The sequence below is a fragment of the Chanodichthys erythropterus genome, chromosome 24 (assembly GCF_024489055.1).
Source record: "Chanodichthys erythropterus isolate Z2021 chromosome 24, ASM2448905v1, whole genome shotgun sequence".
NCBI classification, from domain to species: Eukaryota; Metazoa; Chordata; class Actinopteri; order Cypriniformes; family Xenocyprididae; genus Chanodichthys; species Chanodichthys erythropterus.
The window spans coordinates 15,418,479-15,437,446 of record NC_090244.1 but is presented as its reverse complement, the minus strand read 5'-3'; the positions used below and the strand labels follow the sequence as shown (position 1 = coordinate 15,437,446).

General features: G+C 36.7%; 1 protein-coding gene across 4 annotated transcripts in view; it reads right to left on the bottom strand.

Moving 5' to 3' along the window:
• si:dkey-219c3.2 (transcription initiation factor TFIID subunit 4) overlaps positions 1 to 18,968 on the bottom strand; it is a 63,536-nt gene that overhangs the window by 18,973 nt on the left and 25,595 nt on the right. For all 4 annotated transcript variants that reach the window (XR_010893992.1, XR_010893990.1, XR_010893991.1 and 1 more), the window contains exons 12-13: positions 15,945 to 16,001; positions 6,986 to 7,105 (exon numbers count right to left, since the gene is read on the bottom strand). Coding sequence is in view for 1 of the 4 variants with exons in the window: in XM_067380533.1 (XP_067236634.1) it covers positions 6,986 to 7,105; positions 15,945 to 16,001 (177 nt within the window). In the remaining 3 variants the exon portion in view is untranslated. The remainder of the gene's footprint in view (positions 1 to 6,985; positions 7,106 to 15,944; positions 16,002 to 18,968) is intronic.

Genomic DNA, 18,968 nt, shown 5'->3' with positions numbered 1-18,968 from the left:
CGCCTACTGCGTTTCAATCCAGAATAAACAAAATGTATAAAGAGCAATAGTATGAGCTGTAATGGTAGCTGAACAGCTTGAGGGAATCAGGAGGGTAAGCCAAGATGGTGCCAACAGCCCTCTGGCTTCTACATACACACAGGGTCATTGCGGTAATATGAAACAGATTATTTACACAACCAACCAGAGATCTCTGGCAGTGAGGGAGAAAGAAAAACGTAAAAAAAAAAAATTAAGCACAGGAAATCCAAGACAATGTATATAACCATTTAGATTCAGTTTGTTGATGTTTTTACTCTTTAAGCTAAAAAATACAAATACACGAAAATAGATCCGTCATCTTTTACTCTTAAATGCAACACAATAACCACAATGCATATATAATATATAAATCGACAAAATCAATGTTTCCCTCAATTGGTATACACATTCACAACCACAATGTGTCTACCAACTGAGGAAACGTACGCTCATGGTCAATGTAAAATATAATTTATATATATATATATATTTTTTTTAAAACATGACTTAGACAACCATTTTGTTTTTATTTTTATCGTATCAAATACTATTGAATCTTTGAATAAGAGTGCTTTGCGAATGACTGTTCTGGTTAATACTACAGAAAGGTGTTTACATTTAAGATGTAGATGCAAATGTTTAAAAATCAGATAGAGATCGGTCTGTGTGACTTGTGCAAGGTTGTAACTTGTTCCAACTGATGAAATGCAGTGCGAATAAACTAAATGCAAGGAAGGACATGGCGAATCGGGAAGGAAAGCGATAAAGAGAGAGAAGGAACGAAAGAGAGAAAGGAGAGAAGTGGTAGAGTACGACTTGAATTTAATATTTCATGATTGCCTGAAGGATTTTTCACAGATCAATGTGACTCTGTACCCAAGCCAGTGTCAGCCAGAGAGCGTCAGGAGAAAGCAAAAGAGCGAGCAAGCTAGAGAGAGAAAGAGAAAACAGTTGAAAATATGAGATACATAGAGTAAAAGACAGAGAAAAGAGTTAAAGGAGGACAAGCATAAAAAATTAACGCCAAAAAAACCCAGAAATAAAGTGACAGTGAAAGAAATATTTGGCTCATCGGTTCAGGAGACTGTTAGTCTTCTAAACACCAGTGTGTGTTTGCTCCATGAGAGATACACCCTCCACTGCCTCCGTGCCGTGGGCTTCGCCAGAGGCACACATTACCTCCGTTAATGGGTTTCCATTTGAGCAGCAGAAAGGAAGCCAATAACCTATCCACACTAATGGATTAGTCTACATGTAGGCAACCTCTGCAGCTAATCTTGGACCAACTGTTTTCTTTCTTCACAAAAAAACAGAAGAAACAAAAGATTGTCACCATATGTTGGTACAAAATAAAATTCTTGGGGAAAAAAGGCGGTAAAAGCGCTTGTCTCAACAGCTATATTAGACCAATGAATCCATAAGAGTCTCATACTGTTCTGATTGGTGTCACTAAAGCCAACTTTCATGAAACTCTTGCAGTTGGAGGGAACTTGGTGAGTGTTGTCCTTCCATGGCCATCATGAACCAATAAACTTACAATTTTAATTAGCAAAGATTAACAAGGGAGGTAATTAATTTCTAAGATGGGCATCTTAAAAGCGCCAAAGGCTTGACTTTGTTGACGGAGCCGAATGCTTTTTCATTGATGTGGGCAAAATAGAGGGGCATCATTATAAGCTGGCGAAAAGCATGCACTTGCATTCTAAAAGAGTTGATGGCTGGAAACGTTTCTCTTTGAGGTCTATTGTGCTGTTATTATTGGAACTGAATGTAGATCACCTTATTCACTTTACCAAACATCCCACAAAATCTTCATTAGCCATAACAGGTGAAAGAAAGAAAAAAAAAAAAAAAGGCGAAAGGGCGCTACTCTAAGAGCGTCTACACAAACAAGATGATCACAATCCAAGAAACAGTAGGTAGTAAAAGTACTCAGACACGCCGAACATGAACTGGTCCTGAAAGCTGAAACATATGGCAGGGCTGCGGTAATTGCAAAAAATGATGCTTAATTTGGTGCAAGAACAACACACAAATCCTAGAGGAATGGGAAAACAGTAATGTTCTGAAGAGCCATGTTTTTTTTTCTCCTACATCCAGACAGGTATAATGGTTTTATGTTACATTTCAAGCCAAGATATGGTCAAATACATTTATGGTCTCACCAAGTTCCCAATCTGAGCATCATCAAACCCGAACCATCATGTGAAGTTCTCGAGCACACAGTAGGAATAGCAAATTCCATCTCCTTCATCCTTCAAGGCGCTTTTCCTCATGGAGAATGATGCAATATTCCACTCCTCACACATCAAGACTTTTATAACAGTATTCCAAGAAGGACTGAAAATATTCTGGAGGCCCTGCTCTCCATTTGATCATAGCTACTTACTGCAAGGGATTTTCCATTTGTCAACTCCCTGTACAAACTTCAGTAAATCCATCAAGTGTTACACATTGCTTGTGTCTTTAAGTAAGCATTCTATTATGTGTGTTGTGGGTAAAAAAATGATCAATGATGTATGTGTAAAGATTAGCATTATGTATATTTACCGAAATAAATCATACAGCAATAACATCCAAATCTACAAAGAAATATTTCATGCATAAATTAGGGTTATAAAAACCACCATTCACTGCATAAAGCAATTTGCAAAAACGTCACTGCAAAATCTGGCTCCAATCAATTCAAAAAAGTAGTAAGACTAAAAAATTACATTATTTCTGACATATCTTCAGTTGAAATTTAATGAAGTCAACAAGATGGTAACTAGCCCTCAAAATTTACAATCTTTTTCAGTCTGACACTAGGATTTTTCTGGGTCGACAATTTAACATCCCTTAATATATTGAATGAAAAAATGCTTGTCAAAGCATGACTTGATCAATACAAAATTAAGAAAAACAGAACACATCATCACTCTTATAAAGCCCTAACCACTAACAAAGACCTTCCACTTCTTGCAGTGGTAGCCTGAGGTCAGAAAGAGGCAATTTTTGGCATTACGTTATTCCGCGCAACCCCTACAAACTGATAACAGACTCTTCATGCTCCTTCTTATCATGTCAAAACACATGCAGATAACCCACAGATAGCGCACACAAGACTCATCACATCACCGTGCATGAAAAAACACTGGAGCTCCAATCAACCAGCAAAATCTGCCACAGGAAACAAGAGAATATGTGTGAATTTTAGATTAATGATCCAACTTTACACAACGGTAACAGAGATAAAGCACAATGTTTAGGCCAAGGTTAAGGCATGTAGGGGACAGAAAATAGGAGCCTACTGGAAACCTGAGGAACAGACATCTAAATGAGAAAAAAAAATATATATATTTTCATAATAAAAACTGTCTTCCCTGCACAAAAAACAACAACAACAAAAAAAAACCCAGATATTTTATGGCTTACAACGGCTTGAAATATGGTGCACGGGTCATACAGACTGTTATTTGGAAGTTCAACAGTGCCAGTGCCTATTATTAAAAAAAGAGCTTTGGACAATGTGAAATTAAGGGATGCACTGGTATTAAAATTCTATTATTATTTTGTCTAAATAAAATAAAAATAAAACGCTAAGATTAATTGTGAATTCAGGAAAAAATGAATTGATTTTGCGATTAAAGTCGCAATGAAACAAATAGCAATAAATCTTTTCTTCCGTATTGTAACGTACATCTAAACAAAACGGATTATCGGGGGAAAAAAAAAAAAACTGTAGGATGGAACGTTCGGTCCATCAGTTGCCGACTGAATGGAGTCAGATCTGAATGCAAGCTTGCAGTTGACTTTTTTCCTAGTTTAAACTGCCTAAATGATTGGAGAAGTCTGGCATACTTCGCCAGAAGAAATTGGTGGATGAAATAATTGTGATCAAAAATTACGAGGTCAAATTTGCAAAAATTAAATTACAGATATAAATTGTTCACAAACATCAACACCACGTATTTAGAAAACAGGTTATTTTCATGCCGGCTTTAAATTGAAGAGTGTTTTTAAAGATGAACTAAGTAAATGTTAGACGATAATCTAGATGAAGGTAATCTAAATGTAAAAATAGGGTAAATGAGCATAAACAAAATTTTTGATAGATAAAATACATAAACGTAAATATATACATAACTGATCTATTGTGCATCCCTATACACAGTTTGTCTGTGTTGCAGAGAAGAAAGTCGTACAGGTTTAAAACAACATGAAGGTGAGTAAACGATGACTTAAATTTTGCAAGAATGGTCCCTTTAACGACCCATACAGAACAACCACACTTTGTTCAATGACTGGTAATGTTTAAACTTTAGACCGCTGCTGCAAAAAGCTGTGCTTTGGTAGTGCTCATTACTGGCTACACATTTCAATCTGCCTTTGGTATTCCATGTCTGCCCCCACGTCCCCCTCCCTCCCCCCATTCAGTCTCTGCCCTCTGGCCGATCTGGCAGAGGGGGAGATTTTAATTGTGGCTATAGAACTCTGCACGGTTCTTTGCCTGTGAGCGAGCCCTCACTTCAGTGAGTGAGAGCTTGCTTTAGTGATATTGGGTCCAGTCCATCCCTTCAGGCTGCTTTTAATGGCCCTCTCCTCTCTTTCATAGCCGGGGCTGAGATTGTTTTCCATGTGATGCCTGTTAATTCTGCTGCAGGGAAGGGCAACTGTATATTCATTCTCCTTTTCTGTATGAGAGATACATTTCTTCTTGCTTTTCGTCTCCATTTTTCCTTCTCACAATACTCGCTTTTCTTAACTTGAGCTGAAAGTTAAAGCCAGCATGTTACGGAATGCATGCGGAAACTAAATTTTTAGTACTGATCGATTGTGCGTCCGTATCTTCAATTTGTTATTTTGTTTCAGAGAAGAAAATCATAAAGGTTTAGAACACAAAGAAGGTGTGTCACACCCACCTTTCACAAATCGAACTGAAAGTTAAAGCCCATGTTACACTTACAAAGCGCAAGCAGGCCAAGAAAATGCTTAGTTAGTTTGTGTCAAGAATCATGTTGATCTTCAAAAAAAACTAAAAATAATAGTACAAGAAGTACACCAGACAATAAGAAAACATCTCCTCTTTTTCCACATGGATTCTTTCTCAATCCGTTGTCCTCTTCTTCCCCCTGGCCTCAGGACTGGGATGAACATGTTAATATGGGCTGCCCATGTTAGAACAGCTCAACTCTGAACCCTCATGTGTGATCTGCCCCCAGGCTCAGTCTGGTATGCAGGCCCACAGGAACTCAGCGGCCTTTATTACAGCGTGCCCTAAAACTCGCCCTTCAGAACGTCCTCATCACCTGCCCTTGTGACTAATCTACCCTCGGGCAGTCCTGCAGGGCTGCCCTCTGGCCTAAGCGCTTCATCAACCCAAAGACAGACGGAATAGCAATCAAACAACAAACCGCCTCAAGGGCGTCAAGGCCAGACAAAGGGCAAGCAAAAAACTGTGCCCTTTCCTCAACCGCTGCAAACAAGAACTTGAGTATTTTATCTCTACGTCCCCGATGAAGTTCCCTGCAGAAAGACACCGCAGGAAGCTTGCACAGAGCGAACGGGGAGCAAGGACGAGGTATTTTGCTGTCAGGACACGGGGGTGGGGGAAGAATGAGTGGAGCCATTATGACATGGCTGCCTCCTGCTCCGGGCCATGCTGCCCTTCAGGCACATTGCTGTGATGAAATCTCTGACTGGACCCTTCAGAGCAGGCCCAGCCATGGACCTCTGGGCGAGGACCGACCCCTTTAGAAAAGTCATATTCACTTTCCTCCACATCGAGGCAGTGTGTGTGTGCGAGTTTCTGTGCACATGTTGGGGGAGGCACTGCCCAAGGCAACGTTGAGTTGGATGTGAAAGACAGAAATGATGGGATGAAAATGAATAGAGAAGACATCTACTTGCCTTCATTCTGGACACACTGAATGCAAATGCTCTTACCTGTGACAACAAAAAGACATCTGGGAAAGCCTGAATTGTGTAATCAGTTTGGTTCTGTTTGCTGATCTGCTTTGGTTATGTTTTATGTGGGTGGATGAAGGTAATCCATAGTGAAAGAGGTCGGCAGTGCACTCATAGAGCAGAAATAATGCTTTTATTTGGTTATTTATGCTCTCCATAAAGGGACATTTAGTGCCCTCCACAGCAGCAGATTGTTGCAATGCAAGTACAGAGAAGATCTAAACCATGCGGCGGGTCATTAGAAGGCAGCCCCTACTGTTAATGTTAATAGTGGTAATGATCGTTTATGTGCGATATCGTCTGGCACATCTCTTATTGATAATATGCCATGGGCGGCAGCATGTGAAGTCACAGTATTTACATAGAACTGAAATGACACTTGCTTGATTTACTAAATTAGCACAAATAAGCTTTGCCCAAGCAAAAAACCCATTGAGCATGTCACCGGTTGGGGCATTTATTATGGCCATATATTATCAGCTTGTGAGTGCAACAGTCAGGTTACCAAAGCAAAAATATGTGTTTTACCATAGTTTTCTGACAATGTTCTCAGTGCTTTGTAGCTCATTTCCTCATTAAAAGACATTAAGTAGATCACAATCTTGTACGATCTTTATTCCAGTTCATGTTTGTATTGTGAACCATCTCAGAGCTGGTTAGTTTGGTTTATGGCTTTGAACTCTCTCTGTATTAATGAATGTTAGACCAAATGAATGGGAAAAATAATAATTCAACCAAGCCCAGTTGACCAGTCACTGTTGCACTAGTTTAAACTAGAAAATGCTTAAAAAAAAAAAAAAAAAAATGTGCTAATGATAATGACAATTTAATTTTAAGATGTACTTTTATAGTCTTTTTTATTTATTTAACAATTTTTAGGTTTGAAGAATCCATTTTTAAAGACTTTGTGAGAGAAACACATTGCATTTCAGGAGCTAACATGCTTTAATCTACTTGGCATTTGCCCATATGAACCTTAGTGTGGAGGTCCATATAAATAAGGGCCCGAGGGTCTTACCTCTGCACCTGCTGAGGCTCCAGGAGAGTCAAGCTTGCGTTTCTTTCGGGGTCCAATGGCGGCAAGGGCTGTGAGGTTGGCATCCCGCTGTCTCATCTGGGCGAGTTCCTGCTGCTGCATCTGAATGGCAAGAACATTCAATCAATATTAACTGCATATCGAAACGATTCATGCGAAACCGACATACATTGTGTAGGTCTGTGAATAACAAGTCCCCAAATAAGTATTACTGTGTATCACATTCCTTTACTTGAATTATCATTTTCAAATATTTGTATGCTGTGTATTTTACATTCATTCCAAGCTGCCCTGAAGAGCTCTAAAAGAGCAAATGAAGCTCCGAACATCATGCACAGCTTCAATGCAGCAAATAACTCAGAGCTTTCGCCGTATCTGGGTGCTTAATTCAATTTCTTTCCACGAGGGAATGAGAGAGAAAGTGAGTGAGTGTTTGAGAATGAGAGCGAGCGATTTTCAAAAAGCACAGCCCGCAGGTAAAGTCATCTCACCCTAGCAGGCAGTGACAGAGCCAGCCATGCCGGGAGGGGTTGATGAGGAGGGGGGCTGCGCGTCCTCTGTTCCCCCGCTCGGAGTGAGCGCTGCCGGGCACAGAATGCAGAGAGAGTCCTCACCTCTCCTCACCCTGACACTCACACCACTGTGGCCATGAACTCGCAAAAAAACACTAGCAGCAACAAAAGCTTTGTGTGTCATCGACGGCCCTATTAGAAAGTGCATTCACTGAGCTGCAGTTGCCTCTGGAGTTATGAAGTGAAGTGGGGAAAATGTGGGAACAAAAAATTAGCGGTGGGGTACAGGACGGATGATGTTCCAAAAAGAGATTCCCAACCAGGAAAGAGTTTCATTTTGCTTAGTTAAACCTATATCTTGCATTTAAAGATGTATAATGATATTATACAGAGATCATATGATCCTTATTAACAGTGATGTTAAAACACATTTCAGGCATAATATTAAGAAATGTGCATTGTGCAATAAAGAAATGCTCCAAATAAAGTTATATATCAGTATGTCTTAATAAATGTGTTATTGGGTTTAAAGTATAATTAGTATTTTTATTTTTATGTAAAGTTCCTTGTGATAGTTTTGGTTTTGTGTCAATTGATAAAGCCTTCAGCCTTTTTGATGGATCAGTGGGAGTACAAAAGATATTGCAATATTCAATATTCCAGAAATTCTGTAAAGAGTGACTGATTTTCATTGTGTATGTAGATTACTTTTAATTGACTGAATTTGTCACTTGTGCTGCTAGAAACAATTTGTCCAAATAATTATGCAGCCTGCCCCTCCTTTCACAAATACAAACTAAATAACATAATGAAGAGGGAGAAATTGACAAACCGCTAATTCAAGACAACGTTTACATGCTAATTAAGTCAGGGTTATGCTAATCGGAAGGGAAGTTGTGCACATTGCATGCACACGCGTGGATGCCCCGGAGAGAGTGAGCTGACACGTAAACATGCCCAGTGCGATTGCTGCATGTCAGTGATCTGGTGCACTGAACTTTCACCTGACCCTGACAGCAACGGTGAATGTGCCCGAGGGCACATAAAAGACATGGACAGCATGGTGCGTAAATCTATTTGAAGTAATGAGAGGTAAGAAGGCCCTGAACGGACACAATGCAGCCACTCTTGGGGTGTTAAATGAAAGGTTCTAGGCGGACAGGCACTGTTTGGTGTCGCCGCTGATCTTCTCTCGCCGCCTGCAGCTAGAGTGCTGACTTGCGTTCATATTCGATTATTTGATGAGGAGTGAAAGGGGAACCTAGTTATGCCATCTGTAATCCAGAGCTCTGTAGCTCCACATAATCACTGTTTAATGACTGACCTCAATCACAATTCCTGCAGCTCAACTTTAACACGGTTGTTCGACATTGTGAATACCGATTGGAGATTCTCCACTTACTTCATTAAAATCAAAAGTACTGCAACACTTTGGCTATATTCAGAATGGAATTGCAGCACACTGCTTACTACACAGTGCATACTGTTAGGGGTATGACGAGACAGTTGTGTCACAAGAACGAGACGAGATTTTTACACAGTATTTTTAAGAAATCCTCAATGACAAAATACATGACTAGAAAAAAAGTCTGCAGGTGCATTTTAAATGTTTTAACTAATCTTTTACTGAATGTCATTTCAGTTCTACTTTATGAGACTGAATTATCATATGCAGTAAAAGACAACAATACTCAAGCACTGTAAAAGGTTTGCCACAAACTCAACTGACTGACTTCTCTCCTGTATGATTTCAGTCTCTTCAGACCTTACTGTACATGATTTATGAGCTTCTACAACTTTTACCCTCCTAACTGAACTCCGTTCCACAAATTCAATAAAAACGGTACAAATAAAAAATGAATAACAGTTTTCCCTTAGTCTTATTAAGTGCAAACAATAAGTGCAATCATAATCAAAGTAAAAGGCGGTGCTAAGCATGCATTCTACAAGATAAGACATTTGTGAGATATCACATTGCAATATCACGAGACTGCTTTTCACCTCACCACGACGTGCCACGAGATCTCGTCACACCCCTATATACTGTATACTGCATATTTTTGTAAAGTATGTGAAACAGTATCCAATAACAATGACAACATTGCATCGCTGTCACATGACTTCACCAATGTGCATACCACCTCTGAAACGAAGGATTAAAATGTGCCTTTTTTATGTTATAAGTATTATAAATATAAAGACTTTCTCAACCAATGGTGCAAGTTTGGGTCAGGACTATTTGTTTGGATGAACAATGCCAGACAAAGTGAGTGTCTCAGAATGCTAAATTACTTCAGTCATCACAGAAATGTCACACTTTTTAAATTTAATTACTGTTCTTTTTTTAATCCACTTTCCCATATACAAGGTCTTGAATCCTTACAGAAAGATCTAAAAATCAGTCCAGAAAAAGTAAAAAAAAATGATGCTGGAAAAGGAAGGTAAATTTATTCTAATAGTGTTAAAAAAAAGTATTAATAGAATTATAATTTTATTATATAATTAGATGAAGTATATCATATTTATACATCTTTTATAAAGAAAAAAAATATTTATACTCAGTGCTTCCCACACATAGACTTTACTTGGGTGGGCCGCCCACGTATAATAACGGCCGCCCAAAGTATATTTGGGCGTATTATTTTTATCCTCATACTTTTATATCCGCGCAAGATAATGAAACCATCTGCGATCGAAAAACTAGTCGTTTCATACCTGCTCGTTAAGTGTGCGTCAGAACGGTTACTCCCGCTGACATTCTCACAGGCGCCGCATTTTGCAAAGTCACAAGGGGGAGCTGTTGCGTGTTCTACAAGCTCGTGCAGATTTATGCAAGCGATTGCTAATGAACTCAAGTTGATGAATTATTACAATGTCTACTTCATGGCCTTTATATAAAATGTTTTAGAAGATTGTAAGAATCTGAAGGATCAGCCTGCAATAGTACATACATTTCAAAATAAGAGTACCTGTGTATTTCGGGCTTGTTCATAATTAAGTCACACGCTAAGTTTTCCCTTTTTCTTTTGGGCATTATTGGTATTTTAGTTACACAAATTGTATTTGTGAAGAAAAGACTAAGAACATTATTTGACACATATATTATTCATTTTATAAATTTTACTAGTAAAATCTGTGTCCCATTCACTGAGAGAGACACTATATGACAGCAAGGAGAACATAGGAAAAGGTGAACCATTTAAATGCTGTAATTTTGCAAAATAATAATGCATAATATTAGTATGTAATTAAATGTAATATGCTATGTAATAAAAATTAATTTCAATAAATAAAAATACTGTTAAAAAAAAAATAAAAAAAAAATAAAAAAAATCACATTATTTGTTTGTCACATGTAGTAGACCATTTTTGTGCCGTAGGTAATAGGAGGATTTTTCACCCGGCTACCACCGCAAGTATATTTCAAACCTGTGGGAAGCACTGATACTGTATATAAATACAATTTGGGGTTAGTAATATTTTTGGAATGAAGTCTCTTATGCTCACCAAGGCATAAGATTTATTTGATCAGAAATACAGTAAAATATATACTATTGTGAAATTGTCTATTTTAAAAAGTAATTTATTCATGAGATGCAAAACTGAATTTTCAGCAGCCATTACTCCAGTCTTCAGTGTCACATGATCCTTATTATAAATGTTGAAAACAACTGCTTGATTTTTGTGATACATCTTTCAGGATTCTAAGATGAATAGAAATTTCAAAAGTACAGCATTTATTTGAAATGGAAATCTTTTGTAACATTATAATGTCTTTATTAAATGTCTTTACTATCATTATTGATCAACTTAATTCATACTAGTTGAGAAAAAAAAAAAAATCTTTCTGACCACAAACTTTTAAACACATGTATTTATATATAAAATATATAATAAAAACATAATTTACTATGGTATATTTGCTATATTACTTTTAGGTGATGTTGACGTGTACTTGCCCAAAAGGGTTGAGTTTAAAGACTACTAGTTTTGTCGAAATGCCATTTTCTCTCAATTGCCTACCTGTCTGTTGGCGAGACAGAGAGACAGGAGGCGGTGAAGAAAAAAATGCTTGTAGTCTATAATCATTTACAAAGGTCAGGCAAGAGAGAGAAAGGCAGAGACAGTGAGCCTGCCAGCGCTGCTCTCCATCTCTATTGATCCTTATCTGCAGTCCGGCCCACCAGAATGACTCGCCTGAGAGAAACACCTTAATAACCGCACAGGTTGATGTGGAGTGTAGCGGTTCAATTAGGGGCGCTGGATGAAGTCAAGGACGTGAGAAAACACAAGCATGATTCCTGATCCTAATTCTAGTGTGATTCTAGGAGTCTTTGATATGCCGAATACCAGCTGCAGAGTTTTTCCAAGCGAGTGAGTGGCAGTTTTGGGCTCAGGGGGTTTTGAAGGATCTATCACCTTCCAGAACTTCTTATTAACAAGGTGAAGCACACGGTGTAAACCCTTGATAATGAGCCAACAATCCAAGAAAACAAGACAGCAGAGCAAGTTTACAAAAACTGTTTTCACATCCCGGTGGCATCGGAATATGTATACAACACATGAAGTTATGAAAATATTGGCCGCTAAATTAAGTTGTTGATTTCTTTCAGCAACATGATGAATCAACCTATATAATTTGCTTAATTTGTAATAATCTCTGTTAAGTATAAAGCTATAATGTAGCTATATAAAAATAAGATAAAGCAATTACTGCAAATCAAGCAACAATTTATTTATCATTCATAAATTATTGTATTTTTTATTCTTTTTTTTTTATTATATATACACACACATCTTTCAGTAGTAAGCTGAGGTAAGAAAACGGGGGTTCGGAGAAGGGAGGAGGAATCGGTCTAGGCTTTAAGACAGGCCTTCAACAATGATGAGGAGCTGCTATTTTGCTTTGAGGCGAATCATGTAAATAAATATATAGAACTGTACTGTTCAGCGTTTCTCTTTAGTCTAGTTAGCTATACTGTGATCTGAAAAAAAGGAGATGAACCAAAGAAGCTTCAAGAAGTGCTTCTCTCTTTCTCCATAACTATATGCCCTCAGGTAAGAAAAACAACAGAGTGCTGAAACAAACAATATATCCACAGCAACAGAGAGACAATGGGCTATGCGGCTCTAGATTTGAATAAAACATGCTTTGAATGATCGCTGGGGTTCAGAAAAGATCCTCTTTAACGGATGAGATCCAACAGTGGTTGTCAATACAAACAGAGACATATGGTGACATTGCGACATATGGCGTGTAAAAAGCTTATTTACAGAAAGGGAGAGGAAATGACAACAGAAACGTGTCTTTTTCTAAAAATGGGCCAATTGCTGTATCCAAAATTGTAAGTTCCTGCTTGGCATCCAATGGAAATTACAGCCTGAAAGCTGTTCACTGTGCTAATGAAGAATCTTTAACTATATATATTTGCTGAGAGGTGATTATCACCATGCAATATTCCACCAGCACGATATATGATAACTTTGTGAACTGACTGACATTTAAATTGCTATAGAATGGTGCCGGGAGGACATATTTGTAAGTCAAAACCCATCATCCAAAAGTCAATGTGTTTTATAAATGGGTTTTTGGTTAAATGCTTGAAATAAGGTTGATCTGTGGTGAACAAACTCAAGATATTTTCACATTTTATTCTTCAATATTAAATTAATCAGTAATACACTTGATTTTTTTAAGCTTTTAATTGTCTTGTAAATGGTGGTTGCTAATAAATGGCTAAATGGAACTACAGAGGTTGGCGGGGACATAAAACATCATGAGCCAAATAGTAGGGCTGACCGATATATCGCATGCGATTGTCACGCGCATTTCGTCAATAAAGGCGGTTCCCTGATTGCCGCTAAATCGCCATCACCTGCTTTCAAATGGAGCGGCATTTAATAGACAGAGCCGTAGATCACTGTCAAGCTACGCAATATCACGTTCATTATCGAAAGCGATTAATCTGCGATATGAACGCAGCTCATCAGTGATCTACGGCTCTGTCTATTAAAAGGAACACTCCACTTTTTTTGAAAATAGGCTCATTTTCCAACTCCCCTAGAGTTAAACAGTTGAGTTTTACCATTTTCGAATCCATTCAGCCGATCTCCGGTTCTGGCGGTACCACTTTTAGCATAGCTTAACATAGTTCATTGAATCTGATTAGACCGTTAGCATCTCGCTTAAAAATGACCAAAGAGTTTTGATATTTTTCCTATTTAAAACTTGACTCTTCTGTAGTTAAATCGTGTACTAAGACCGACAGAAAAATAAAGGTTGCGATTTTCTAGGCTGATATGGCTAGGAACTATACTCTCATTCAGGCGTAATAATCAAGGAACTTTGCTGCCGTTCCATGGCTGCAGCAGGTGCAATGATATTACGTGAGCCGTGAGCCCGCTTGCACAGGGAACGTGCCTTGCAACCATGGAGACGTTTGTGAGAGACGCTGCGTAATATCATTGCGCCTGCTGCAGCCATGATATGGCAGCAAAGTTCCTTGATTATTACGCCTGAATGAGAGTAAAGTTCCTAGCCAGATCAGCCTAGAAAATCACAACTTTTATTTTTCTGTCGGTCTTAGTACACGATTTAACTACAGAAGAGTCAAGTTTTAAATAGGAAAAATATCAAAACTCTTTGGTCATTTTCGATGCTAACGGTCTAATCAGATTCAATGAACTATGCTAAGCTATGCTAAAAGTGGTACTGCCAGAACCGGAGATCGGCTGAATGGATTCGAAAACGGTAAAACTCAACTGTTTAACTCTAGGGGAGTTGGCAATTTAGCAGTAATCAGGGAGCCGGCTTTACCGACGAAATGCGCGTGACAATCGCATGCAATATATTGCCCAGCCCTACTAAATAGGTAAAATCTTCTAATCACTAGTCCACTTTCACAGCCTCGTTGTGTTTATAATCGCGCCATTGCAAACTATTAAAGCTTAAACTTTCTAGGAAAATGTTTTTAAACAAAGATTGGATGAGTTGTCGGAAGCTAATGATGGTGACGTTGAAGTCATGTGTCCGTGGTATAGCTCGTTAATAGACTACGTTCAGCTTTTGACTTCTGACACTTGTATTTATTCTTCAAAATTCATAATTCATGTGTGTTAATTTATGAAGATTATCACGATGAACAAAAAACGTGAATCATAAGCTTTTGTTCGTCACAGAGCTTATTTTGTGCAATAATCTGAAAAATTTGATTTGGTTTTTGTCGAGGGAACCAGGGTGATGCTAACTACATATATCTATTATATATAGATATGCACGATATATCGGCCGCTATATCCGTATCAGCCGATATATGTTTTTATTGTTATTACAGGCCCAATAAGAACATTTGTCCGATATATCAAAGCTGATAAATAATGGATTATTTCCTTCAACTGAGACACTTCAAATGTGCACTGTCCACCACAATGGTTTTGAATTGCTTTAAATATGATTGGAATCACTTAAAATTACAGTTAAGTGCAACATGTGCAGCGCAAGTTGGTCATTTAGGCTACATAAAATTATGAGAACATTATAATCGTGTGCTTGGGAAATGGCTTTTAAATGGTGAAACTTTTGTCTTTGTAATCAGGCTCTCAAAAATTATATAAAAATTTAGATTTATCAGCCAATATATCTGTTATCGGCTTCCAAAAATATAAAGAATTATCAGTATCAGCCAAAATGCTAATATATTATATATTTATAATATATAATATATATAAATATATATAAATATATATATACATACACACACACACACACACAGTTTTATAATGGAGCATCTCCACCTTTACAGTGTTCATTTTCTTAAAGTTGTATAGATATATAACATTATCCATATCAGTTCTTGGGCATATCATACAAATAATTACTACTCAACCTAATATTTCAATATTTGTGCATCACTAGTCTGTTCTTCACACAAAGCTATTAGTTGACTACAGAAGACCTGGAATATAGCACACTATTATATTATAATATAGCGTATGAAACATTTTTTGATACTTTTATGGTGATTTGGTATCAGTTTGAAGATTGACAGCACCAGTCCTCATTCGTTCTCCAAAAAAACAGCAACCAGGCCATTCTTCAAAATATCTGTTTTTTTCTTCCACAAAATAAAGTAATTTTTCTTTTAATGGCATTAAACCTGATGAAAAATTCATAGTACTCAGACATGTCATGCCCCCCATAAGCCAAAGATTAGCCCATATTAGACTCATGATGGCAGCAGGGCGGTGTGACATCTCAGCAAAATGATGACTTCTCCCCCATGCTGTAATAAACTTGTTAGGAGACGAATAAGACCATTTGTCTCAATGTCAGACTAAATGATGTCAAAGTCATAGCAATGGCATAATCATGAAAAATGTATGTCGAGCACTTTTATTAGTACTATTAAATAGTCTCCCATAAAGCTCACCTCTTTAGCTTTCTGTTTAAGCCGGGCCTGTTCGGGATCCTCCTGCCTCGAGCGACTCTGCAAGCAAAGAGAAACATTAGAACTAAAATAGACCGGTTTGAATATTGTTCTGTATGAATATACTGTATGAATATTGTTAAAAAATATAGGAACTGCAAGTAAATAATGACTATATTATACACACATTTTTTTCTTCTTCTGCAAACTAGTCCTTTAACCGGACGTTCATTTACCTGAACTTTTGCTATATATTGAAAAAAAAATTTTTAATTATAATATAATAATACTAATATATAATAAAACTAATAATAATTCTACTATGTTTACAAACTGCTGGTTTGCAGTGATGTGCATGTAAATAGGTCAAGTCTATTCCCAAACAGTATTTATATGAGACCAGCAACAGCAACATAAGAACAATTATCTTCTGGCTGACATCTCAATTAGTCGACTGCATTAATTAGAATAGGGACGGCACTGCACTGGGAGTTGCTTCGGAGCGGGACATTGTCAGCGTCATCAGCAGCATTTGTCGTTTAAGTCAACTAATTACCTCTGCTTTCATGTTGCCATGTCCTTTTCCTGTGGGGAATTGTCACACCCCCACCGTATCTTAAGGAGTGAAACTTCAAGGGAGAGCAATGCATGCTGGGAAGTTGCTACTAGCCGTTTGTTGCTGCTTTGGAATCTATATGCAGTCTCAAGTTGCCATCATAGATGAAATAGTTAGGAACTGATGTGTGAGTAATGCGCATTTCCTGAACAGACCTATATATGGGGATGGGATTGAATTCTTTTGGTTAACTTAAATCCCAGTAAAAAGACTAAATGTTCCGTCTTCAATACAAGTTGTGTTGGCAGCATCTGTGACACGCAGTTGATTATCACAGACAATAATTTTGACTTTTACGTTTTTTTAACCCTCATAGAAAGCGACAATTACCACATTCAAAGACATTGTTAAAATAGTCCAAGTAACTGCAGTGGTTCAACCTTAATGTTATGAAGCAATGATAATACTTTTTGAGCACAAAAACAAAAATCTGTATTACGGAGTATAGATGGTGCGGGCTTCCATGTACTACGTCAGAACACCAACTCAGTATTGACCGACGCTGTGAGCAGCACAACGCATGTGATGCTGATGCAGGAGCCGGCCAATAATGAGTCGGTGTTTGGGTGAACTAACCCTTTAAATCTAATAATACTTCATCTAATAATTTAATATCACTGTTAAATGTAATTTTTATCAAACTCGACATGAATATCCAATTTTCATACTGTTATAATGGTGCAATGTCTCACGTATGGCATCTAGATCAATTGATTTACATTTTTTTTTTTTTTTTTAGACAATAGTATCAAATTTTAATATGGCCAGTTATGGGCCATAACATGGAAATAATGAAACAGTCTTTCATATCAGCCAGAATTTAAAATTAGTATATCGTTTATTGTTTATCAAAGATTTTTTTGTAATTTATCAGCAACAACCGAAATTGGATATTTAATCATTCATGCCCTTTTCTTCTACATTTAGATTACCTTTGCCATCAGCTAAAACTCACTTTAAAGTTTATCTTTAATAATTTAATAAAAAAAAATAAAAATAAAAAAAAAATTTTCATACTGTTATAATGTTGCAATGCCTCACTTATACCTATATCTAGAACAATTGTTTTTAATTTCTTGTTTTTATTTTTATTTAGACAATAGTACAGAATTTTAATATCAGACATTTATCAGTTATCGTCCATAACATGGAAATAATTGTCAGCCTATCATATCAGTGAGAATTTAAAATCAGTAATATGCAATTCCTGAACAGACTGGATAACTTTTTTTAAAAATGTTCAATAGAAATTGTATTGGCCATATCTGATCATTTTGATATGTCTCACAAAAAAAAAAAAAAAAAAAAAAAAAAGATATGATTTTTTTTTTTAAATTACCTGCATTAGCCGATATTGGATATTTAATTATTCATCTATCTTCTACATTTAGATATCCTTTGGTGTCATCTAACACTCACTTTAAATTAATCTTTAAAAAAATTAAATTTTTTAAAAATAAAATCTTAACATGAATGCCCATTTTTCATACCGTTATAATGTTGCAATACCTCACTTATAGCAATGAGAACAATTGTTTTTATTTTTAAATTTTTTTATTTAGACAATAGAAGAGAATTTTAATATCGGTCATTTATAAGTTATCGGCCATAACATTTAATTATGTTATATAATAATTATCGGCCTATCAGTGAGAATTTAAAAATGGTAATATGCTCTTCCAGAAGAGATCTATATACAGGAATGGGATTGGTTTTGGTTAATTTATATTTGGAAACAAACCCTTTTTAAAAGGAAATGTTCAATAGAAATTGTATCGGCAGTGTCTGATCATTTTGACTTGTCACACAAAAATAAAATACATTACCAACCGATATGATTTTTTTTTTTTTAATTACCTGCATCAGCCGATATTGGATATTTAATTATTTATCTTTCTTCTACATTTAGATTAAATTTGTCGTCATCTAACACTCACTTTAAGTTAATCTTTAAAAGCACTAATAATTTACATTTTTAGCAAATCTCAAAATGAATATCTATTTTTTATTCTGTACATTATAATGCGATATCTAAATGCATTTTTAGTATCTAAAACGATTCATTTTAGTTTCCGTTTTTAATTCCATCATTTTAATACCGTCCCTTTATATGTTATATAACTTGAAAATAATGATCAGCTTATGTGTATTAGCAAGAATTTTAATTCTGCATCCCTGCATTTTAAATATAGAAATTTAGTATCCCCATAAGTCCACCCCTGCCGACTGCACTTAACTTGTTTAGAACCCAGAAAATTCCTCCTAATCCTCATGTCTGGCTATATAGCTGTTTTAAAAAGCCATGTAGTCTTGATTAATTTATAAGCAGTGTTCACTTGATTAGTGCCAAAAAGGTAAAGGTAGTGATGCCTTAAGGTTCATCCATTACATATAACATGATTTTTCCCCCA